Source organism: Coturnix japonica, chromosome 16 (genome assembly GCF_054131305.1).
Source record: "Coturnix japonica strain WE chromosome 16, WE-NBRP24, whole genome shotgun sequence".
Taxonomy (NCBI): Eukaryota; Metazoa; Chordata; class Aves; order Galliformes; family Phasianidae; genus Coturnix; species Coturnix japonica.
Genome location: NC_140678.1, coordinates 2364613 through 2389800, shown reverse-complemented (window position 1 = coordinate 2389800; position 25188 = coordinate 2364613). Strand labels below are relative to the sequence as shown.

Sequence of the window (25188 nt, the reverse complement as noted above, 5' to 3'; positions counted from 1 at the left end):
GACAAGAGCAGCCAATTGGGGACACCCCATAGCTGTCTGTGCCCCATAAGGTGCCTTAATTCCATCCTTGTGACTCTTTAGGTATGGTTTGAAGCAGCCCTATGTATGTAAAACCACTCAGCCCTATCCAACAAAGACTGTGTGATATCATTAACCTTAATAAATCCATTAATAAATCCATCTAAAAGGCTGTGCTCACCAAAAAGAACCAGAATATAAGCTCAAATAAAGCAGGATGGACCCACCATGAGCCAGCCCTGCCCACATGGAAATGATGGATTCACTGAGATCCCCCCCCAGCCCCAGGATTAGAGACAGGGAGGAGCTTCTTTATTGACACACAGAAGCCGTTTCCCAAAGCTCTGGTTTATTTCAATGGGATGAACCTGGAGGAATGGGTGGCACCGATCCCGGGCCGGCCGTGCTTCACCGGCTTGTAGGTGATGGAGAACTCCCCCAGGTAGTGACCGATCATCTCGGGCTGGAAGAGAAGGAGAAACAGGGGTTAAAGGGGGTGAAAGGGGGTTAAAATAGGGGGGTGGGGGGCAGCCCTGCTAACAAAGCACAGCACAGCTTACCCAGCAGGATCTGCTCGCTGTGCTTTAAGTCACCTTTAACACCGCAAACAAAACCCTCATAGACAATGCCATTCAATACAGGCAGCGCTATCGGGTGGCACTGTGTTATTCCACACCTAGAAACAGCTCAGATTCCCCCCACCCCTGTTAAAGGGGTTACACGAAGCTCACCTTGATCTCCACCTGGTTGAAGGTCTTGCCGTTGTAGACGCCCACCATGCTGCCCACCATCTCGGGGAGGATGATCATATCACGCAGGTGGGTCTTCACCACTTCGGGTTTCTCCATGGGAGGCGCTTCCTTTTTAGCCTTACGAAGGCGCTTCAGCAGGGAGTGCTGCTTTCGGCGCAGCCCCCGGTTCAGGCGGCGGCGCTGACGGGCGCTATAGAGCTGCATCAGCTGCTCACTACAAGGGATGGACGCGTTGAGGCTGCAAGGCCTGACAGTGCTGCCCACCGAGGCCTCCACTGGACCCAGCGAGGCCTCATTGGACCCAGCGAGGCCTCAATGGACCCAGCAAGGCCTCATTGGACCTTGTGAGGCCTCATTGGACCCACCGAAGCCTCAATGGACCCACTGAGGCCTCATTGGACCCAGCGAGGCCCCCATTGGACCTAGTGAGGCCTCATTGGACCCACCTAGGCCTCAATGGACCCAGCAAGGCCTCCATTGGACCCAGTGAGGCCCCTATTAGACCCACCGAGGCCTCCATTGGACCCACCGAAGCCTCACTGGACCCAGCGAGGCCTCCATTGGACCCATTGAGGCCTCATTGGCCCCATTGGGCCCCCTTCCCCCCGCACTCACTATGACATGTCGAGCAGCTGGTCCAGGTCCACTCCCCTGTATGTGAACTTGCGGAAAGTTCGCTTCTTTTTCTGCTCCACTTCAGCCTGTAGCCGGGATGGGGTGGAAGGGACGCGGCCGTTAGAAGCACACGGCCGCCATGTTGGCCTCAAACACCGCCGCCTCCATCAGCACCCGGGGCCTGGCGGCCTTCAAGGCCCCATCTCCTCCAGGCCTTAACTCCTCCGGGCTCCATCTCCTCCATGCCGCAAGGACCGCCCGCCCTCCGCCCTCCATCCCCCCGTGGGGAAGATGCCGCATCTCCCTCGGCCGCAGCGGAGCCCCTGGAGGCCGCACCGGCTGCGGATGGAGCCCGATTAGAACCGCCGCCCCCCCCGGCCCGCACCCACCATCTTGGCCTGCTCTGCGAGGAAAGGGAAGCCGGAAGTGGGAGATCTCGCGAGAGCGACTGCGGGCGGAAGTGGAACCAATGCCCGCCCCGCGCAGCACTTCCGCCCTTAGTGCTCTTAAAGGGGCCGCGCCCGAAAAATCCAGAGATAGGGATTGTTAATCAGAGATAGGGATTGTTATCAGAGATAAGCTGGAACCCCCCCGTTATCACACTGCAGGACTCAGCGGGGAGTCTGACTGCACACAGGGCAGCTACAGCCGTGTCTGAGCTCAGTCCAATGCAGGTGGCAGCCAATGCAGCCCTTTGGTGTCTATATAAGCCCAGCAGTGCCATGCAGCTCCTCATACAATGGCTGCAGCCCAATCGATTCCTCATGGATCCATAAGAAAGCTCGTAATTAAAATAATTAAAAATAAAATGGAGACAGGCTTGTGTTTCTAATCCAAATGTACTTGTCTTTATTCAAACCAGGGCTGACGGCTGGTCAGCGCAGGACGCACCTCGAAAACCTTTTTTTTTTTGCCTGAGGGTTAAATCTACATCTTCACACAAGGCCTCGGTTCAAACCCCAAATCCTGAATGCAAAAACCCAACACAGGATCCCATAGAGAGGATTGAAGCTCAAGGCCTCGCTCCATTAAGTGACTCCGTGCACCAACAAAGCCTGCAACCAAACCTGCCTCTCATCCATTCAGCCCCTAAAAAGCCCCATTGGGTCGATAACAGATGCAAAAAGCAAAGCAACGCTCAGTAGATTTCATCTCTTAACTCCCCCGAGTTCCTCTCTGACCCCATCCGTCAGCATTGAGGGAGCTGCAGCTCAACCCTTCTGCTTCCCAATGGGAAAAAAACCCTGTTATTTTAAATTAAAAAATAAAGCCAGCATACATAGTAGAAAATTTCTCTTAAAAATTCTCACAATCTGTAAATGTATAATATATATAATTATTTTTTTTTATGTTTTTTTTTTTTTATCTTTTTCAACATAAAAGTTTACAATATACGGTCAAAAAAAAAAAAAAAAGGCTCAGGAAAAAAATAAACCCAAAAAAAAAAAATTAACCCAAAACCTGAAGTTTGGAATTAAAGCTGAAGACATTTTTAAAACCCTGTTAAGTTTGAACCAGTGACATTTGCTTTATTTTGTGCTGATGGGTTTAAAGAAAAGGGGGAAAAAAAAAAAAGAGTTAAAAACTGCAGTCCGAACACCCACAGCTTTGCCTTCAGAAGCCGCCTTCCCCCACCCCCCCCTCCCTTATATCCCCCCCCCCATCAAAAAAAAACCTTTGTCTTCCATCAAGTATGTGATTGTCACAAGTTCACAAGTCTGGGGATCCCTGGGTGCTGCTGGTGCCAGGTATCCCGGTGTGGGTCTAACTCCCTGATTGCCAGCACACTGCTTTTAACGCCTGTATGGGTGGAATCCTTGAACGTTATGGTTCTGTCCTCGTCCGAAACCGCTTCCTCCTGCAGGTGGACCGCTGGATGGCTGCACTGATGGGCCTCCATAGGGAGGGGGCTGCTGGCTGGGATCAGAGAAACCTTGTCCAAAACCACTCAAGTCTTGTCCATACCCTGAGGAGAAGGAGAGGAAGGCAGCAGGGTGAGCTTCTGGATTGTGATAAAGAATCAGCAGTTCCCTTCCCCCACCATTCAGTCCCAAACACCTCGATCTAACCTGAGATCCACAGCTGCTTTCAGTTCCTAAAACCTTCTGATACAAACCAGCCAGGTTAAAAGCAGAACTGAACAGGTATGCAGGAATGGCAGGTTTCACTTCTGAGGTCATCTTACCCAGTATAGCAGCTAAAGGCATCACAGTGCTGCTCTGAAACACCAAGCAGGCTGCAGGTAGGTTCACCCTGCAAGGATTTATGGTGTTGTTCTGCTTTAAGCCAGCACTGCCAGGTGCAGCAGAGCTAAAGATGCAGCAAGGAAGTCTTTCTCAGCTATTAAATTGGAGCAGCAGTTGGTAAAGCAGCATCTCAAAGGCTGCAACCATTCCAAAGCTCATCATGGAACCAAAGCAGCCATTGGAGAGAACTGACACGCTTCCTCTGATGTCAGCCCTGTTGGTGCAATGTCTCTTTTAAGTTCAAAAGAGCAAAGTTCCACTTTAAAACCTGACCCCACATTCCCCCAGTGCTGCTGCAGATGGTGGAGAACACTTCAAACTCAGCTAAGGGTAATTAATAATAAGTAAACAACTCCACAGCCCTTTTCTTACCACCCTCCCAAAACAATGACCACAGTAAAGCTCAGTTAGCTTTAACCCTGACAGCAGTGGATACAATCCAAGTTAACATTCAGCCTGTCCCTCCCTATCCTGATCTGCAGCACCACCCACAGCAAAGGAAAGGTTCAGACCTGGCAGAACTGGGGATGGGGAGAAAGAACAGCTGGAATTCTTGCTGCTGATGTGAGAAGCAAAGAGATGTGAATTAAGAACACTGAGAAATGAAGTGAATTAAGAACACTGAGAAATGAAGAAACGTAATAAAAGTTCCCTTAATTAAATACAACTCTTAATCGGAACAGCAGCATCGGTGTAAGCCTCTGCTATAAAAGAGGGTATTAAGAACCCTAATTACTCAGTGTATTTCTGCAGTTCTGCCTCTCCCCGTGCAGGCTTAAAGCAGGTTTAACTCTCTTAATCCAAAACAAAGTCTCTTAGCATGTCTTCAGCATTTCAATTTCAAGCTCTGCCTGTCTCTCAGGACTTGCTATCACTAATGAGACTTAAAACATGTCTACCGCAAGGCTTCTATTAACTCAAAATGCTAATCCAGTCTGGTTTTCTTCCTTCTTCCACACAAAGATAAGCAGACTACCCAAAATACCATTGTTTGCCAAGGGGTGAGGCTCAGGAAGAATCTCACTATCCAGTGTAATGGTACAGCATTCAGAGTGAGAAAACCACAGCTCTCCATTTACTTATCACAAAGGATGCCTACAGCACAGTGCTGAACACCAGGCATTTTAGTACATATTGTCTTTGTTCCTCTGTTCCCACTGCAGCTCTCAGCTTGCAGCAGAACCTCACAGCGAAACACACGACTCACCTGCCCTTTCAGAAGGCTCTGCTTTCTAAATGAGCTGTGCCACCCATTATGGCTTTAAACTCTCGCTTATGAAAGCTGAGCTCGGTTCAGTTACACAAGATAAAGCCCTGTCAGTGCAGCAGCTTGGGAGGTTGACAGCAGCACCACTTAACATCACTTAAATCACGAGTTCTTCAGTCAGCCAATGCACACATAGAGCTGTTTTATCCCTACTTGCACATTTAAGCCACATTGCTCCCCCCACCCGCTCAAAAGAGACCCTGCAGGAAACACAGGTTAATTGCCCCGAGGCAGATACATCAAGAGCGTGGGTTGTAAACAGGCACCACCTACCTACGTCTCTCACTGCTCAGCCTGACCATAAGAGTGAAATCAAAGTACTGGCACACAGCCTGAAGGGTCTTGAGAATAGGAACCCAGCCCTAGTAAGAAATGAGGAGAGCAGGGTGACAAACCCCAGGACAGCCCTGCACAGAGATCGTTCTGCAGGGTGAGGGAGGCACACCCGAGTCAGTGTTTAATTTACCAGTGTTTACATTCATCCCACCTGTAAACACAGCAGTATTTAAGATGCTGGGACAAACCTAAAGTGTCACAATGATTAGGTAACTCAGTGTCTCCTTAAAGCCCGTAAGCCTTATGCATTTACCTAAATACATGCAGATCAGCCAGACTGCCCACTGTACAGCAATGCTGCTCATTCATCTGCAAACACAGGCCTGAAGCTCTTGTAAAAAGTCAGAAGATAATACAACACAGCTTTATGAACAGGTGGATGATTCTGTTGTACTACAGCACAGTGAATACCTCTGCATGTTGTGCTCCTAGCAGACTTAAGGCTGAAATAAGCTCAGTGTGAGACAATGCTGTCAGCTTTGCTTGAAACTAACCCTGTCAAACTACAGTGCTGCACACCTTTTCCTCCACACCCAGAACTCAGGCTCATTAGAAGCACTTTAACTTTGGATGAGTAAAAAGCACCCAGCCTGGGTTTTAATACCTTTGCCTCTCAATACTCTTACTCAAGTCTTCCTCCAACCTCTCCAAGTCAGTCAAGCAGAACAGCTGACTACAAGCTGCATGAAGCTATCAGAGAACATTTTTAACTACAGATTCAGGCACATTATAGATCAGTGACGTGTCCCTATCAGGGCACACATCTCTGGAGACCACTCTGTGGGACACTCAACAGCCAGAAGTGGTTTAAGAGAACTCCTGCTGGATGAAATACCAGATGGTTTAAGGACCTCTGGAGAAGTGCTGTCAGTGTCAGCAAGCAGTTTCTCAATGCTGACATTCTATCCAAGTAAAAAAGAAAATCAGGAAGAGGAAGGAGAAGGAGCAGAAGGATCAAGCTGAGTTCATTTCACATGCAGTTACTTACCAAATTGACTGTAAGGGAATTCTGGCTGAGCAGTTGGGGGTTTGCTCATGTCCTGAGTTGCCTGAGATGGCGGTGGTGGTGGAGGAAAAGCTAGTGGTGCTGCCCCTGGAGTGGCAGGTGGAGGGGGTACTCCAGGTGGGGCAAACTGGTCAGGTGGAGGAGGAGGAGCACCATAACCAAAAGCTGAAACACGAGCAAAGTGCAATATATGTGATGACAGGTAAACACCACTCTGACTTCTTGCAAGGCTTTGGAGTACAATACAGGTTTTTTTCTTCCTTCTAAATACTTGCAAATCTACTATTAAAGCCAAAATGTTTGCTACGTGTAGCTGGACGTATGGTATTTCACTCCCATGCTCACGCTGTAGCTAAAAGGTCCCAGCAACTTACCTTCTAACACAAAAAAATCTCACCCCAAAGGAAGATTGCAGCCACATCAGCAACCAGCAGAGAGAATGTGACAAAGCAGGACTTGACAACAAATTCTTTATGCTTGTGTGAACACACAAGGATATGAGAAGGAAACCATATCACTTAACACCTTAGGAGGGGAAAAAATACATCCCAAACAAGTGGTTTCTTCATTGGAGAATAAGGCACTCCAGATAGCTGTGTGGTATTCTCCACCGTTTTTAAACCAAGTTTGTGACTGGGCCGTTCAAGAGGTGGCCTGAGGGCACAAATGCTCTAATCCTATTTTACATTTCCAATGTTACTTGCGACCTTAATTCCTTAAGCTCCTCTAGAAATCCCAGCCTACGTCTAGCCCATGCCACTGTGCAATAATCTCTTCAGTTTTCTCACAGATGTTGTAATAGGGGTATGCAATAAACCTCAATCTGTTTAGCAACACAGCTTTCAACAGGAGAAGGCAAACTATTACATCACCCAAGAAAAAAGTAACCAAACTGACAAACACTTATAGTTGAATATAACTCCAAATTCACAATCTAGGCAAAAAAAAAACCACCACCACATCTAAGCATAGCTTTTAAGAAGTCCTGAGAAAGATGAGGACAAATTCAAGACTGGATGTGGTGATGGGTGATGCTCAGGCTCCCGCAGGGCACTTACTAAATGGTGGAGGGGTGCCGTAGCCCTGTGGGAATCCTTGTGGAGGTGGAAATCCTCCTGGAGGTGTAGAAACGATGTATGAGGCAAACGGAGGAGGTGGTGGGGGAGCTCCTCTTCCTGGAGGAGGTGGTCCATATCCACCTGGAGAACAAAGAGAAACAAAGAGCTGAAGTGAATTCATAGGGAAAAGCTGCTGCTTGAGTTGGCATTCTGTAGACTGGGGGGGGGTAAAGCTGTTTGATCAGTTTCAGATACAGCCTCAGCCCTCCTTGAATTCTTACTGTGGGCAATACTAACACTGCTCCTCCTCCAAGCACCTCTACCATTAATAATCGCATTTTAGAATGTAATTCTTTGATACCAAATTAACGTGGTTGGCAACATCAGGATGTACGTCAGCTCCCATTACTGGTTTGCTACAAATATACCGTCTCCTCCTTCGTTCCTTCAGGTCAAATTAAACCAAGCTTTTAAACGTGCAGGCTGTTAAATATTACAGGAATCCACAAATCCTCCTGGCTTCTTATAGAAACCACACCCCCAACTTACGATTCCTTCTGTTCAGATCAGACCCATGTAATGTACTTACCAATTGCCTGTCCAGCTGGCACCCACATCCCTAAAACAAAGCAGAAAAAGCAATTTACACATGTACTGCAGCTGTGTACTATGAAAAAGGATACACAGAGAAAGCTAATCTCGCTCTAGGCTCTGGAATAGACTGGATATCCTCCCAGTGTCCCTTATGGATCTACATTTTATGGGCCAAGAAAGGCTCTGAATAATGGAGAAACACCCAGCAGCCTTCAAGCTCAAATCAGATGGAATGCTCAAAAACTGCAAGCACACCAAGAATCTATACCAGTATAACAACACCAACACTGAGAATCACAGCAGACTGCACGCTCTAAGTATATTTAATACATTTTCAGCTCCATCCTATTTATTCTTAAGGTTTTTCAACCATAAAAAACACCATCTTCTTCATTCGCTGCATTTATGTTTTACACTCATCTTTCCAGTAGATCAGATATAATTTTCCCTACAAATAACCACATTGAAACTAATCTAGTTTCTCAATTTGTGCAGTTGCAGATTAGCACATCTGTGCACAATGTCAAAGCCTCAGCTGCAGCTTTCAAGTTAATAAGCACCATGGGGAAACAGGCGATCCCTCCACTGAGGTATCATCTATTGTAGCAACAGATGAAGCACTGTTACTTCCTTTAACCCCCCCCAGGTGAGAACTTCTCATATATCAGAGGAAGCAAGATGTGTTCTGTCAAATGCAACTCAATTATACCGCTGCATTTCTCCCTAAGTTATCAAAACTGTCTTTGAATGAACTCAGCATATTTATCCCATCTTCAAAATCTTGAGGGGGTTACAGCCATCAAAACCAAAACACACGGCTGCTCCTTTCAGCCCTCAAGGGCTCAAGCTAAATCAAGACCATTATAAGCAGTAAGCGCTCTCTTGCACCACTGCAAGCCCCAGAGCTGCTTGTTATTTTTCCAGGCTACATTAAGCAATAAAATCCAGAGACAAGGCCATCTGTTTTTCTCTCATCCCTTTCAGATTTTACTCCTAACTTCCTCTGGAACTGCTTCATCCTCAAAAACCCGGATTTCAACTCAGTTTTCATTTGGGTCTCAGGCAGGTCACGTTCCCACAGCTGGAGTTGCAGCTTGAGCCATTGAGCTTCAACAGCATCTTGTCCACATTATGATAAAGCACAACGATATGACTTCAGGAGATGTGGAACCAAACGGAACAGGAAACCAGCCATTCTGAGACATCTAAGGAAGTACCTTGAGGGCCATAACCTTGTTGCCAGGTCGGAGGGGGCTGACCTGCCCAGCCATTGGCAGCGCTTGGCATGATCCTGCTTCCCCACTGACTGGCACCGGGTGGCCCTGGAGTTTGGCTTTTGCTATCACGAGGTTCTGCACGTTTCACCTCCACCTAAACAAACAGAGTTGCCATTTAGGAGAGATGGTGCAGGTTAGTATACCCCCCTTCCCTTCACACACACCCTTAATTACACTTAAGACTACACTTAGCATCTTACGACTTATGTCTAAGTACTTAATTATTAAACTTAAAGGCCAGTAATTTAAAATGTTTCTCAGGTACAACATACGTGATGGTAAGACATTGTAAGTCCTACTGTTGAGGTATTTCAAAGCAAAACCCATCCTACAAATCATTTCTGTTTCATCGTGGCACAAAAGTCATTTGCTTTCACCTTAAAACAGCAGTACCCTCTTACAACGACTCTTCACTTCTAAAGGCATCGTGTTTCCAGCTACTCAGAGACTGCTCGGACATTTAAGACAGAGGTCAGGAAGGTATTTTCAGGGTATAAAACCAACTTGGAGTAAAGAGCGCACTCTGAAAAAGGGTACTAATGCTTTAACCATTGCAAGTGGTTGGGGTTCGTTTCAAAGCTACAGTTTAAACCCACCCCATCTAAGTATAATTCTGCTCATACCTGAGAAACACACATTTGGTTTTTGTTTCTTTTTTTCTTTTCTTTTTTCTTTTTTTTTTTTTTCTTTTTTTTTTTCTTTTTTTTTTTTTTAAACTTAAGGATTTATTTTAATGTCTAATGGAAGATAAAGACTTACCTTCCCCAGGCTAACGCTTAAAGAATCTCAATTAACTCAAACAATGTCAGAGGGAATGGATGTGATAAGAGAATCTTACATTACATCTAACAAAAAAGTAAACAAACATGCAAGTAATAAAAATGGACAGTTGAGTCAATAAGAAGCAAATCTTCATACTGTGTTAAGTCAGTGACAAAAGCCCTCCTGTTCTGAACATTAACAAGCCACAGTGCTTAACTTATTTTATTCAAAGATCAAGTGTCCCAGTGTTCCAAGCCATCGAATAAGTGCATCTGACCTACTTAAAATAAGCTGCACATTCAATATAAACCTCTCTCCCTCAAAATAAGAATCCAGTTGCTGATTTAATGAAACCCTCTCAGCACTCATGCATGCTGAATTAAAGCCCTTTTTTCTTTTTTTATTTATTATTATTTTATGATTAATTTTAATGGGTGCCAGAGTACAAAGGAAATAAATCTCAATCATCAATGGGGCCTTGAGTAGTATGGAAAAAAAATAAAGTATTCGCAATTCTTCCTGCCATGTCTTCAAATCCATTCATGTCAGAGAACAAACAGGAAATAGGCACAAGGCAAGGACAAAGCCCCCACCTCCAACCCCCCCAACCCAATACCCCAGGGACATTACACATGACAGTAACCAAATCTCTGTCAGCTGAAGGCCCTTCCAGAGAGGAACCAAGGGAATTTTTCAAAGGGCTCAAATTAATGAGTCTTAACACATTTGCCTTCAGGGAATTCAGTTATTGCTTACAAAAGCAGAGTCCTTCTTGCAATTTTAATTCTCTATATTTTTTTTTCCCCCCCTTCTTTTTCCTTTCAACAACATATGGATTCATTTCAGCAATACCTTTTTAATTACCAGAAAGAGGGAGATAGTGTTTTTTAAAGCAGGCATTATTAGTCAATGAAGGGAGCAGAGAATCTGCTGCTCCTTTATCTACATGGGAGAACTCCATTAATTTTTCAGTGCTCATTTGGAAGCAGAGAGCTGCCAAACTGAGGACTGAAAAACCCTTCTCCGATATTCTGAAGCTAAAGTTTATGTCACCAAAAGGAAAAAATAAGCAAATAAAAAAAAACCCTGATTATTTGACTATGAGAAACAAAGGAGAACTCTGAGTGAGCACTGAGCACCTGCAAACTGGCAGTGCAGACTATGGGAGGCTCATGCAGGGCTCTCCTTCCCCTCCTGCAGGAGGCAGCAGATGAACTGCCCTTTGTTATATACTCACATCCTGCTGCTGTGCTGTCACCCCTCACTGCAGTGCAAGGGAACATCAGAGGACCTATGCAGGTAACCATACACATACCCATGGGCATCAACTTCTGCTCCCATGTGGGAGTGCTGGGCTAAATAATATTGATGAAATACCAGCATATGGAAAGGCTTTGGAAGACAATGCCATGTTTCTGAAAGTAATAACTTAAGGTGAATGACTCTATGCTTGTGTTTCCCTGAGACATCCTCATTTTAAGGTCAGCAGTTCTAACATCTCCTTTAAAAACTGTGGATACAGAGGAAAGCTGTGAGGACTCGAATCTTACTGGGATTCCTCAGGGTTAAATTCTCTTTCAGGAGCAATCATTTTCCCTGTGTAAAACCTGGATACCCTGCAACAATTTGCTTGGCTTTTTCATTTGCTTTTTCCCCCACAAGTACAAGCACGTTCCTTGCTGAGTGACTTCAAAGCAGGCATAAAAGATTCCTCCCTATCAAACATCCATTTGCTGACAACACAGTATGAAGATGAAACAACCAGAGGTCACTTAACTGCATTGTGATTAAATACTATATAGAGTACGTGGGTTTGTACCAAAGTTTCACAGTAAGTGACCCAATTTATTAAAAAACCAATCCTTCATGATGTTTTTGCGTGGTTCTTTTTGGTTGGGGTTTGTTGGGGTTGGGGGTTTTCTTTTGGCTTTTCGTTTAGTTTAAGATTACAGGCAGTTGATCATCTCAGAATTGGAGAATCAAATACACATCTGAAGGAGTGGTATCTTAAACCAAGCCTTGAACAACTCAGATTTCATTGGGATTCTGGTTTGCCAATAGCTGAAAACAACTGACTTCTTACCCTCGCTCCCAGGAAGCAAAGCAGTGCTTTAGCAGGACTCAATGTAAGCGACAGTGTCAGGCAGTGCACCCCTCCAGGTCTGTAACACAAGGCCTTACCCAACGTGTTCAAAGTACATGAACAAAAAACACCACTTAGAAAACCACCCACAGCCCCATTTCTCTGGCTTTTGGGATCTATGTCACCCCAAGGGCTGAGCCACACACTAACTGCCTCTCATCTGCTTAAGCAAACTCAGACTTTCCCCACCTTCATGGATAAAGCCTTGAATTTGGACTCGCACGCTCCCCCATCTAAGCTGAACCCTTAACTAGAGTTCTGCTCACCAGTGAAATTGCTAGTTGCCCAAGACTTGGTTCTTTCTTAAGGTAAAATAAAACTACAACTACACACTTTTTTGCCCATGATGTCGTGAAAATGCATGTTGACAGCCTGGTCCACTGATTGTTCGTCCTCGAAAGTAATAAATCCAAAACCTAGCCAACGACGAAGAGTGAATCAAGGTAGCAGGGTGTTGTGACACAAAACAGGATGATGAACAGTATTAGGGGCGGACCAAGGGTTCAAGCAGGGGTTTCAGATAACCAAGACTTGTGTTAAATTCTCAACAAAAAAAGAAAAGGTCAAGTTTGAGAAAACTGCAATGGATACTTCCTGTAACAAGGCAGTTAATGCCTCGTCTTGCTTTTACACATGCAATTTACTAACTAAGCTAGTTTACTTGGCTTTATTCCTAACCTACCTATTAGGAAATGAGGGGGGAAAAAAAGTGCTAGTATAGTCATAAGTGTAACTGTGCCACAAGAGTTAAAATGGAGAGCTTGTGGGACAGCAAATTAGAAGTGAAGCAATTTGCCTCCCCTTATCTCTGACTGAGAATAGAATCCCAGAGAAAACCTGTTCTGTCCCTGCACCCCAAAGCTGCAAAGCTGCTTCATCCCATCCCTTATCCCACTCTTTCAGTAAGGAAATATTTTCAGTGGCAAATAAGAAAGTCGTCTTTGAAATGTAGCTGTTAAAGCATGGAAAGAAAATTTTACCACTCCGTGGATGAATGAAAAGCTTCAGAAACTAACAACCTAGATCAGAGGTTCTCAAGTTCTGTTTCTTGCTTTGGTTGGTTTTAATTCCCATCTAAGAGGAAGCACTTTATAGACAAGGCTCCTTCCAAACATGGCATCCCCTGATAACGAAAGCAGTGTTGCTTACACAGAACGTCGTACTTGTCGTGTCTCAGTCTATTTTGTTTCTTACATTTCCTGCTGCTCTGGTCTCAGATACCCACGCAGTATTTCCCAGTCCCTCTTTTTGCTCACAGCATCGCTGCTAACTGCTCCAGATCCCCAGGGCTGACTCGCTCCCTTTTATCTGACCATAGCCCTTGATGTTGGCAGCTCAGCTGAATCCAGCAGCTATTTAAAAGGCCGTAAGGGACAGTAAAACACACAGGAAATGAGGCAAAAAAACCCAGGTCTGAATCACTTTCTGAGGTTACACTTTGAGAACCGCTGCTCTCAGGTTGTAGCTGCTGACACTGCCGAGAGAGTGGCAAAATGGTGGTTAATCTCACAGAACACAAAGGCTGGTTCATGCCATCAACCACTCATTGCCGGTGTAACAACCAAATCCCAGGAAAGAGAAGAACACATGCAGTACATAAATTGTGCCATTCTTTAGATTAGCTAAGGGTAGAGCAATAAAATTAGAAAGAAAAAACGAGGTGCAGCATCAAAAGCATATGGAACATGGATGCATTTTTGCTTTTCTGAAACCCAAGATTTCCCCCTTGGTTTGCATTTTGCTTTGCAGCTAGTGCTGACAGCAGCCATATATTGCTCTAAAGCGTTAAACAGAGATACAGTATCTATAACACTTAGTGTCTCTCTAAGCTTATCCAACTGGGTTGGGTAAGCCCAAAGAGGCCTATTGTAGAGAAAGTTTATATATAGATATAGATATATATATATAAATACACAAAGATACAGGCCAAAATAAGAGTCCAGCAGGTCAAATTCTGCTGTCAGCAACAAGAGCAAAAGACATCACTTAAATAAAAGTAAAATAAAAAAACTTAGCATTTCCCACACACAAGAGACTGGCAGTATAAACGAAGTTTTGCTGAGCTGTGATGAAAGCTGCCTCAAACCGAGAGCAGCATTTCATCACAATATATTTGTCCGGGGTTAAAATCTGCGTATCAGAGCCAAAAGAAAAGTAGTTGTGTTTAAATCACACGTTTAGTATCGCTGCCTAAGGCATGGGAAAGAAAAGGGATGGGTGCTGGCTACACGGGTTGCTCTCTTGGCTTTGTTCAGGGAAGGCTGAAGGGGAGGAATAGATTGAGATGTGGGGTGCAGCAGGATGAAGTCAGGAAAGAAAAGGGGGTAAAAAAAAGCATTTTGAAGGACCAAAGGTCACAAAATAAGGAAGCCTGAAGAAATCAGAACCCAACACACAGCCAAACTCCAAGAAGGTGGAATTTTAAGGAGAGCAAAAGTGACAAAGCTGCTTCATTTTTCAAAGGCCAAAGACATCATTGAAGACAAGAGAAACTCTTTGCACTTAGCAGGAATCCAATGGATGACCAAACAGAGCAACGAGGCTGTTTTGCAGCCAAGTGGAAGAGAACACAGCAAGAACCTGTAAATTGCTTCACAGTTGTTGGTTTAGCAGAGAATAGAAAGCATAAGAAGCAGGGACTGCAACAAAGGCACTATTTCATTTCAGATGTAAGGAGGCTGGCTGCACTTGGACTGGGGACTCTGCAAAGAATTCTGATGAGCGCTGCTTGCACAAGAGCCAACCAGGAGTGGTGGGGAATGCAAGGGAACAGAGATTACTTGGACACCTGAAGACACACAGCCAGCTCCCCAGGGGGATCACAGAGCTCTGACACTGAGAACCTGGTTCTCAGCACTGCTCTGAGGCTGAAGGCAGAGGAGAGCTATAGGGATTAGTAGCAGGGGGTAAATCTGTCTGTCCTTCTACCAGCAGGCTGGAAAAATGGTCTGCAGGAAGGGATCCACTCAAAATGCAAGGATGGTAAATGGAAGGCAGGTAAAAGTCAGAATGATACAAGGAGATGATGGTAGCACAGCAGGCTTTTAAAATTTTATATAGTCATTTAGGTCACGTGTTAAAAGGACAAGCGTGGAAACTGAGCAGCACGGTACAGCAGAATGCAGATCAGAAGGAGAAACAAGACAAAGATGTGTTGTGGGATCCACGGCCAGGAGCCTCCAACACAAAGGAGGAGCTTTTCCCCAAGGGATTAACAAGGCCGTTCCTGGAGTTAGTCACCACGCTACATGAAAGGGATTTCAGAGAACAAAACTGAAAGGCAAAGCAACGTGGTTCAAGAACACCATTTTAAGAAGTCCAATGAACTGAAGAGGAAGTATTCTGCACACGGCATGGAGACAGATAGGCTTTAGATCTGCCATTTGTGCTTTTAGCCACAGCCTCCTAAGCAACTCGGAAGCCTCCTAGTAGTTTCATTTTTATTAGGTATAGCTCTAAGCAGAGAAGCCATTAATGCAGACCAGGATTAATCTCGACCAGGCACGTTTTAGTACCTTCTGCTCAGAGGCAACAAGGCTGGGATAAAAATCACAGATATAGATGATACAACAGTGGCTGAAATAATTCAACTCTGCTGCCCCTATCTTGGTCTCCACTGCTTCCTCTATTTAACATTAGATGCTCTAAAGGACATTAATGGAAGAATTTATGTTCTGCTTAAATAGAAGTTATCTGTTGAAGGAAGATTAGGATAACTAAGGCAGGAAAACAAACAAAAAACACAAATATATTGAAACTTCGTTTACACTCCAATTAAAGACAAAGCCCGTCCCTCCTCTGACTGTGGAACTGGCCTGTACCTCTGTGATAAATTATCACCTAGAGAGAAGAAATCTAAAGAGATATCGTTAATCACAGTCAAACAATTCACAGAGAAAAGGAAAACAAAATAAAAAAGAACTTACTTAACATTACCATATTTTACTATGAAACACTTAAATATGTCACTAAGGATGTATGTCTAAATTAAAAATAAAACTAAGACTTAACAGCTTAATAAATATGAAGTGAAGAATATATTTCTTAATAATGAGTCAGAGGAGAAATGAAAGTTCAGATGGCAAACTATTCTCCAGCATGTACAACATGCTACTAAGGTGGTAAAGTGCAACTAAGCTTCACTGATTGGAAATATTGCCTCTTGAGAGTCAGAACAGACGACAGATGCAATGGAAGGTGGATGACATGAAGACTGCCCCATATTTGGACTAAATCTTAACAACGTGATTAAAACAATCTGATGAAACTTTTTTTTTTTTTTTTCTGTTATTAAAAATAAAATGCAGTCTAGCACACAGGGCTATATATTCCAATCAAAAAATATGTACTTGAAAAATGGGTTTATGTCGTTCTAAGAACTGCTTTGCCTGAATTTTAAGCGAAGCCATTTAAGTGAAGCACGTAATGAATGGATGGATGTCCCAAAATAACGTTCAGAATTACTCTGAACCAAAGCACCCCCATGCAGTTACACAGCAAGAAACCCTTCGTGTGGGATGGGAGGAAGGTCTGAGGACAGTTCTTTTCCTCCTGCAGTATCTTAAACCACAGCAGTGGCTCAAGAGTCAAATTTCACTCAAACAAAAACTCGCAAATAAAAAACACAAAACCCCTCAGAAACTGAAAACGAACATGAAACATCTGATTTTAAATGCACAGATACCAACTAAAGCTGGAGATGAAGAGTCTACAATTAAAGCGGTATTTGCCCAGTGAATTATTCTTTTTCCTGAGGCAACGTAGGAAACAAAAAAAATCTACCTTTTCTGATGGTATGAAATAGTTTGCCATCTGACTATAGCAGAGTATGAAGGAATTTCAAGGACAAACTAGATCAGCCTTTACCTCGGGGCCTCTGTTTCTCTGCGTCATAGATCATTACAACTTCAGTGACCTGGAAGAGAGAAGGGAAATTCTACTAACTGTGCTACCAGGGGAGCGTTACAGACAGTTACCATAGGCTGCTTTCCCACACTCTATCCACAAAGCACAATTAAATGCTTGATGTAGCCATCAATACCAGCCTGTCCCACCACAGCGCAAACAAATTGGGAATACTGCTCTTTATGGGAGCCTAAGAAAAGCCTGAATTCATCTGTTCTGAAAACAAAAACAAGCCTGCACTATTTGGGCTTTCTAAGGTCTCATCATACTTAGGATGTTCATCTAGCATTAAGGCTGCTATGCTGTTTACACTCACAGCCTATTAAATAAACCCCAAAGGTTTCTGATTTTCAGCTCACCTCAGCGTGGCTTCCTGAAAGATAATTCCTTCCGTTTTAAAACGTTTTCACTCTCAACATGAAAAGAAGCTTTAGCTTCAAACGTTGAAAATATGTGCACGGCGTCTCTGAATTACTTACTTGCCTATCAGTGCGCTGCAGAGCATCAGCTGGAAGGTGATGCTTTAAAATAGCATCACAAAACCACTCAGTTACGGATGCTCGCTGTTTGTGTATTTAGGTATTAAAATAAGAACTAAGAGCTGCTCAAACACTTCAAAGATTTGATATTTTTCCCCAATACGAGCTGCAATTTGAAACAAAAAGGCAATTATTTCCAAGGCTGTAACCAAATAGCTGAAAGGAACTGCCCTTCAAGCTCTCAGATGCAGACAATGAAATGCATGCGATGCCACAGAACCACTGCTTCATCACCAAGTCAATTTACCTTAAAACACTTTAAATTGACAACTCCTCGTTAGCTTAGCAAACACAATGTCTCACAATCAGCCCCCACTTTTGTCTCTATACTCTGTGCTCACATACAGAAGAATCTCTTCTTCTCCAAGGGCACCTCACTAAGAACACTCCATTGACTGCCCAAGTTCTATCCTTTAAGTTACTTACTTTTAAAGGCACACTTGGCAGCTGTTGCCTTCTGTATTTGGAGGGCCATAGCCTTGTATATCCCAGGCCACACTGAGGTCAGGATTGGGAAGCCAAAAGGCTGAGGAAGAGCCTTAGAAATTATGTGCCACAGCCATAGAACACGCTCCTCCACTTTTAGTGATAGGCTTTCACACTAGGAGGGTTGTAACCTGCTGCCTTTGGTGCTTTTGATAAATGATCATCTTAAATCTCAAATTTGTACTGCCGATAAACAGCCACTTGAGAAAGAATCAATAAATCCTTTGCTGCTGCTAAGAAAACTCAGAAAAAGGCAATTTAAAGAAGAAAAAGCAGACCAGACTAAATGGCACTCAGAGATGGGCAGTTCCCATTCACTGACATGGTGTGAAATTCAACTCAGGGAACCTCTGAGTACAGCTGAGTTTAGTAATTGAACTCAGCAATTTACCACCTTAAAGAGAAAAGAGGCCACGGTAGTGGGAATAAATGGGAAAGTGAAACTAACTAGAAAATAGAAGGTACGCTCATTTTGGTTGGAGGTTACAGACCGAATGACAACCTGGTGCTTAACATGGGCAGCAGTTACTCTCTGGAATGGATATTTCAGGGGCAGCAGAACGCAGCTGATTGCAGCCCCTGCTTTAAAAGAAGTGCTGTGAACAAAGTAATGGCAGGGGGCTGCAAAATTCAATCCATCTGCCCATCGAAGCCATGGATCTCACACACAAGCTCAGCTGCTGTTGCATAAACAGAAAACCAACAACAAACTCTCACTGAACTCCAAGTTACCCATTGAAGATAATTATTCTCAGGTCATCTAAACTCAGGAATGTTTTCTCACTTGGCAAACAGAACAATGCATCAGGCAGACATGAACAAGAGGAGACAGGAGAAGCAAAGGAAGTTTCTTATGAGAGCAATCGATTTTGACAAATAGCAAGATCCACTTCAAGATGATGAACGTTTAGTACACTGTATTGCAAAACGCTTCAATATGTGCCTATAGCAGTTTGTCTAAATTAACCCAAAATTTGACAGCTTGATGAAATCTGAGAAAAGGCAGAGGAGAGAGAAAGCATCTTGCAACCAACAGATAACTGCCATCGTGCTGGATGACTCACCACTCCGAATTTCTTGAAGTATTCCCTGAGCTCAGTCTCGCCACAGTTATGAGGAATCCCACCAACAAAAATCTTATTGGATTTATTGTTATCGCTCCTGGATCCTTTCTGCTAAATCAAGGAGGAAAAAGAAATCTGTCAGAAGGACAAAGTTGGTGACTTTTACCATCTCAAACTGCAACATATCCACCTCTGGGCTTCCAGGCTGTTACACTCATTGAAGGGAAGCAGCTGCACGTTCTGAGCTCTGAAGTTGTACTGGCAGCTATAGCCCACTCTCTCCTTCAGAAAGCCAGAAATAGGGATTATATTTGAGGCCATTTACTCATTTTCTATGGGATCACATCAGCCTGCAGGGTGTGAAGGGGGCTGGAAAAAAACACCAGTCCTATGAGGACTCTTTCAGACACTTGAGGTTTGAAGGACTCACGTTAAAGGAAATAACAACCCACCAACCCAACTCAGCACAGCATTTGGTAACAGCTGCACTGGATGTGGAGTCTTACCATAAAACACTCTGTGTTGTTTCACAAGCAGGGTTTACACTTGAAGTCTGCCTACAGACGCTTGGTTTTAAAACCACAAGTGTGACCCACGTGAATTGAGCAGTGATACACCACACATCTATCCTTACCCATCCTTCCTTTGGCCGTGTCCTTTCAGGTTGCATCCCCCTGGGTGTACATGGCTTTGGATCAATCTGGAAGAGATTCCAGTTGGGTCAGTTCTTAAGCGTGTGGAATAGCATTCTAAAATGTTCTGTATATGGCAAGTGAACGCAGCACTGCTGACATTCAGCTTCTCAGATCAAAGCTATTTGCCCATACGTTGCTTCTACAAGCTGGTATAGATCACCCAGTTAAATCTGCCTATCTTAGCATCAGTAACTAAAGCCAACAGCCAGGCAGCTTTGCTGTCACCCATGCAATAAGACATCAGGGTTTCCAACAGCTTGGAAAAACAGAAAACAACAACAGAATGCTCAATAAAAGCCCCAAAACAAAACAAAGGCAACTCACGTTTCGGCCATCTAACGTATGAGGTCTGCTGGCCAGCACTGTTCCCACACAGTTGGGATCTTTGAATTTGACAAATCCAAATCCTCGAGACTGGTTGGTTGTCTTGTCTTTCATTATGACACAGTCTACAACCTCTCCATACTGGGAGAAGTAACTACGAAGAGTTTCTGTTTAAAAGAAAGTAGAGATGAAACAGAACCAGATATTAAGTTTACCAGGCTGTGTTCACAACTATAGACAAAGGGTAAGCAACGAGCTGAACGAGTTCAGGCTTATCTGCTGACAGTGGTTAGACTTTACTCCCTCTAAACAAAGAGTATATATTTCCATTCATGCAAAACAAGAGTAATATCACAGTGGAGAAGCTCTTCTGAGCTGACAAAAACATCAAACACTGGTAGAACGTTTAGAAAACAAAACAGTACATACATATATGTGAACTCTGTACAGAAAGTGTTATCCATTAACAGAAAAGAGCAGCAGAATCTCAACCAGATTCTCCCACCAGGGCACTGCCTGCTAAACAGCCACGTGTCTGTGCACACAGCATTGGCTCAATGACTGTAGAATACATAGCTTACCTTGTGTTGTGCTCCAGTCCAGGCCACCCACAAACAGTTTTCTGCAATGGAAGCATACAGCACTTTAGGGTGCTACATAAAAGCAGCTGTTCTCAGTAGTTCTGCTGGTACTGAGGCCCCCAGGACCCCTTATCAGAAAGAATGATGCATCACAGCACCCACCTCCTGCTCACACAGAAATGAAGCATCTACTTTGTATGCCACAAGCACAAACAGAGGTCATAGTCCCATTGCAAGAATGATTTATTCTTTTATATCAATAGAAGAGGATTGGAAAGCCTACACTCCTCTGAACCCCTCCATCCCTCTGGAGATAAAGCAAACTGAGAGAAGACCAGACAGCCTCATTTCAATACCTACATCAGCTACTTCAGGCCCAGGCTAATGACCAAGAGGTGCACACAGTCCTTCATCAAGCCTTTGAAACTCAGTTCAAAGAACAGCTTGAGCTCTTCTACATCCATTTGCTACCTAATATTGAACAGTGCGAGACGAACGACAACCTAAACAGGCCAAGAAATGACCGCCATATGAAAATACATCAACACTGCTGCTGCAGCCCCCTGTAAAAAGAAGGATCACTCACTGATCCGGAAGGGCGGGTCAGTCACTGCTCACCATCATATGGGTAAATGAAAGCAAAAGCAGAACTAACAAGTCTAAGATGGCAGGAGAGCCTGCAAGGCAAGCACCGAGCAGCAGAAGCATTGATGCAGTAATTAGCTGAGACACATTACAAGCACCACGTTACAGATCTCTGAACACAGCATTAAGACGTGGCTAAAAGCCCAAACTAAACTTAAAACCAATCTGAAGCGACCACATCTTCTGCAAAGAGCACCCAGAGCTGCACGGCTTCATGTTGGAGCACGCTGAAGGACTTGGGTAAGCACAGAGATGAGCAGCAGGATGCTGAGCTGCCTGCTCTGCAGCTCTGGATCAACTTGAGGGCGTGATGCAACTTCCATGCAACATTATTCACTCTGTAATTAAAGGTTAGTTCAAAATCATCTCTACATTTGGCCCTTTTCATTAAGAGGCACCAGTGCAAGACCTCTGCTTTGTGAGCCTGCACAAGGCAATGGAAGACACCCTCTATTTCTCTACCAATCCTCAAGAACCAACTGCTTTAGTCTGTCTTCTACATTTCCAAGCAAAGCTGCAGCTTGCAAATGGAAAGCTGAAGTTCTCCCTCTTCCAACCACAGCTCAAAGCTATTTTAGCAGCAATAAACAGAACAAAACCCCACAGCTCCCTCTCACCTCTTTCTAGGAGCAGCCAACTGCAATGGGACACAGCCACCCCTTATAGGCAGGAGGGAGCAGCAGCGAAGTGACAGCTTGCAACAGAATCAAGCAGCAGATTCTGTTGTGTGTGCTATGTCATCACAGCACGGCCCTTACGCAACAACCAGCAGCAATGCTGGACGAGCAGACATGCTGCACATGGAAATAAGGGCCACTAAATAACCCAGTGATACACAAAAGCCCAGCTCCACCCCCTCAGTCACTAGTTGGTGAGAAAAAAGTCTTGTGTAGCAGTAAAAAATCCCTTAAATTCCCATAAAACACATCAGAAATGCCCCTTAAATCATACAGGGAGCTGCCAATAGGCAAAGCTTAATAGCCCAGCTTCCCCAGCAGCACACACACAAGCACAGATCCACGTGCTCACTCTCATGCCTGTGTATTTAGGGTCATATAAGCTCTGTAATATAACAACTCCATTTCTTAACAGTAAATAGAAAAGCTCTGATCACGCTCAGACCAAAGTTTGGAGGCAGCCCATGACTACACAGATAGACTTTCATAGCCAAACACATTTCAGTTTGGCTTCTAAAGTCCCTTTGGATGGCTTTGCTGTACGAGATCAATCTATAAAGGATCGATACGAAACACCAGCTGCATTCTGACACAAAGCCAAGCTGGCTGCAGGAAGGAGGACTCCCCACAGCCCGTGGTCACTGAAACCTTCCAATTCCATTATTAATTACTCGTAGTCATCTTACATACCTTGCAACAAACAAAAAAGCAGGGTTGCCTCAGGTCAACTGCGGCAGCTGTATGTAAATAAAGGGCTTCTATTTATATGCTTGCTATAGGATGCCAGGAGCAGGGCTACCCCAGCATGGGTTGGTTTGAAGACACTGAGCAATGCAAAGGAATCAGGGCACGCAGCTTCTTACCACGTTGAAGGCCTTGACCTCACGCTGTCTTTCAGAACAGAACTTCCTTTGCAGGGCTGCAGGCAGATGACTACAACTGCTCCTTTCATCCTTTCCAGCTTTGAATCTGAGAGCTCACAAAGCTGAACCCACAAACATCAACACCCCTCACACAGAATGAGCCTCTTCCAATCCATTACCTTGCCCCTTGGAGCTTTAAGACCACGCTAATTGAGCACAATGCAATTAAGTCATTAAGCAGCTGGGAACAGCACGGAGATGAAGGCTCTATAACAGAACCCACATTGCACCCATGTGCAGATGTGCCACTGAGGGATGCACTTACTGGATCTTAGTGGTCTCCAACCTTAATGCCTGTGGTTCTATGAGTGCAAGTGAGACAGGAGGGTCTATGGTGAAACCCATAAGGGGGCTGTGGATGCCCTATGGAGGGGTTTAAGGCCAGGCTGGATGTGGTGTGCTGGCTGGTGACCCTGCACATAACATGGGGTTAGACCTGGATGCTCATTGTGCCCCTTTTCAACCCATTCTATGATTCTATTCCTTCCAAACCTCCCTTCTAACCCCCTTTAGGCACTTTCCAACGCACTTAAAACCACCTTTATTTGCATCTTTTGGCCTCAGCCAGTTCCAACACGTAACACTCAATTTACATTCAAACCTTATGGAGTCCCTATTTCCTCCTGCTCTCAGCTCAACACGTGGAGGGCCTCTCTTTACACGGGGGGGGGGGACGTTTAAAGCCCTTTATGAACGGACAGTGCTGCTGGGCGGTACCAAAGGAACAGAAAGCGGCCGGATCGGTTCCTTCGGTACCACCCAGCGGCCAACCGAACCGAACCCGAATCCCACGAGGTCTCTGAGCCCCTTTTGTCCCCCATTTAAACCCCCCACCACCATTAGAACAACGGAAAGAGCCGAGCGGACCCGAATAGACCCGAACGGACCCGAATAGTTCCGAATGGAGCCGAACCCCGGGGGTGACCTTGGGCCGAGCGATCCCGAACCCAAGCGGGCCGCTCTATAGGGCGGAGCTCTCCCAGCCCCTTATAACCCCTCTCCGTGCCCTATAAACCCCATTAAATCCCCCTTTACACCCATTACTCACCCGATCTCATCGGCTCCTCCCACGCTGTTCATGGCGGCTGTTCGCCGAGCCCCGGGGCCAGGCCCGCTTCTCCCTCCGTTAACGGAAGGTCGTTGGGGCCGTTGCTCGGGGGGTTGGGGGGGGTTTATCACCTATTTCTTGTCGATTCGGGGCCTTTTTCAGCTCCTTCTTCTCTCTCTTCCCCCCCCTCCCTCCCCCCCAACGCAACGGCCGCCCCCGGGCCCGGCCCCCCCCCCTCGGCCTCCAGCCGCGCGCTCCCGCTCCCTCAGCGCCTCCAACCGCCGCTGCGCGCGCACCCGCCCCTCGCTACGGGGTCTCCGCGGCCTCGCCCCAGGGAGGGGCGGAAGTGAGGCGGGACGGGGCAAAGAGTGGATAGAGCGGCTCCTCCTGCGCGGGGCATGACGGGAAGGGCGGTCCTCCAAGGAGGCCCAGTGCGATGCATTGCGTTTTGCAGGGCTGATGTATGGATCCTGTGCTAATGTATGGATCCTATGCTAATGTATGGATCCTGTGCTAATGTATGGATCCTATGCATGGCACCGGTGGGGGGGGGGTCTCGGTGCATGGCACAGCGTGGTGTGCTCCTGGTGCATGGCTTCGGTGCATTGCAGAGCCACAGTGCATGCTCCAGTGCAAAGCAATGCTGCAAAGCAATGCTGCAATGCATGGCTGCAAAGCATGGGTGCAATGCATGGCTGCAAAGCATGGCTGCAATGCATGGCTGCAAAGCATGGCTGCAATGCATGGCTGCAAAGTATGGCTTCATAGCATGGCTGCAAAGCATGGCTGCAAGGCACATTTGCAATGCATGGCTGCAATGCATGGCTGCAAAACATGGGTGCAAAGCAATGCTGCAAAGCACGTCTGCAATACTGACTGCATGCTCAATGCTCAATGCACAGCCCTGGTGTTTGCAGTCCTAGCATATGGCATGGCCACAGTGCATGCTCCAGTGCATAGCATGGCTGCAAAGCACAGCTGCAATACTGACTGCAGTCTCAATGCACAGCCCAGCAATGCAGAACAGCCCTGGTGTGTGCAGCCCTATTATATGGCATGGGCACAGTGCATGGACCTGGTGCTACAGTGCAACCCCAGTGCATGGCTGCAACAGACAGAACAGCTCCAGTGCATGGTGCAACCCTGGTGCACAGCCCATAGCACAGCACCATGCACAGCCCCACAGCTGAACCCTCTCTGACCCCTTTAATGCACCAGCCCAAGCTC

The 25188-nt window shown here is 45.4% G+C and overlaps 2 protein-coding genes across 3 annotated transcripts; both read right to left on the bottom strand.

The window, feature by feature from the left end:
* Positions 1 to 350: 350 nt before the first annotated feature.
* On the bottom strand, positions 351 to 1802 carry RPS15 (ribosomal protein S15). The gene is made up of 4 exons (XM_015886385.3): positions 1775 to 1802; positions 1386 to 1471; positions 750 to 984; positions 351 to 481 (listed from the first exon to the last, which is right to left on the bottom strand). Exons 1-4 carry the CDS (start codon positions 1775 to 1777, stop codon positions 368 to 370), a joined length of 438 nt encoding a protein of 145 aa, XP_015741871.1. The 5' UTR covers positions 1778 to 1802; the 3' UTR covers positions 351 to 367.
* Positions 1803 to 2205: 403 nt separating this feature from the next.
* DAZAP1 (DAZ associated protein 1) lies at positions 2206 to 24169 on the bottom strand. 2 transcript variants are annotated; one of them, XM_015886334.3, is made up of 12 exons: positions 23962 to 24169; positions 20669 to 20709; positions 20088 to 20254; positions 19703 to 19768; positions 19069 to 19179; positions 16941 to 16989; positions 12408 to 12490; positions 9110 to 9263; positions 7888 to 7917; positions 7299 to 7439; positions 6223 to 6405; positions 2206 to 3351 (listed from the first exon to the last, which is right to left on the bottom strand). In XM_015886334.3, the coding sequence occupies exons 1-12, from the start codon at positions 23991 to 23993 to the stop codon at positions 3179 to 3181; spliced, it is 1230 nt and encodes a 409-aa protein (XP_015741820.1). In that variant the 5' UTR covers positions 23994 to 24169; the 3' UTR covers positions 2206 to 3178. The 2 variants fall into 2 exon arrangements, with proteins under 2 accessions (XP_015741820.1, XP_015741821.1); XM_015886335.3 differs by having other exon boundaries at positions 19069 to 19176.
* Positions 24170 to 25188: the final 1019 nt, after the last annotated feature.

Excerpts from the sequence above, each read along its gene's own strand:
- RPS15 (XM_015886385.3), bottom strand. Across the intron at positions 985-1,385 it reads CAGCTGCTCGACATGTCATA|TGAGCAGCTGATGCAGCTCT; the intron begins GTGAGTGCGGGG and ends CATCCCTTGTAG. Across the intron at positions 482-749 it reads TCAACCAGGTGGAGATCAAG|CCCGAGATGATCGGTCACTA; the intron begins GTGAGCTTCGTG and ends CTTCTCTTCCAG.
- DAZAP1 (XM_015886334.3), bottom strand. The coding sequence starts at position 23,993 with ATGAACAGCGTGGGAGGAGCCGATGAGATCGG. Across the intron at positions 19,769-20,087 it reads ATACGTTAGATGGCCGAAAC|ATTGATCCAAAGCCATGTAC; the intron begins GTGAGTTGCCTT and ends AATCTCTTCCAG. Across the intron at positions 16,990-19,068 it reads ACTTCAAGAAATTCGGAGTG|GTCACTGAAGTTGTAATGAT; the intron begins GTGAGTCATCCA and ends TCTCTCTTCCAG.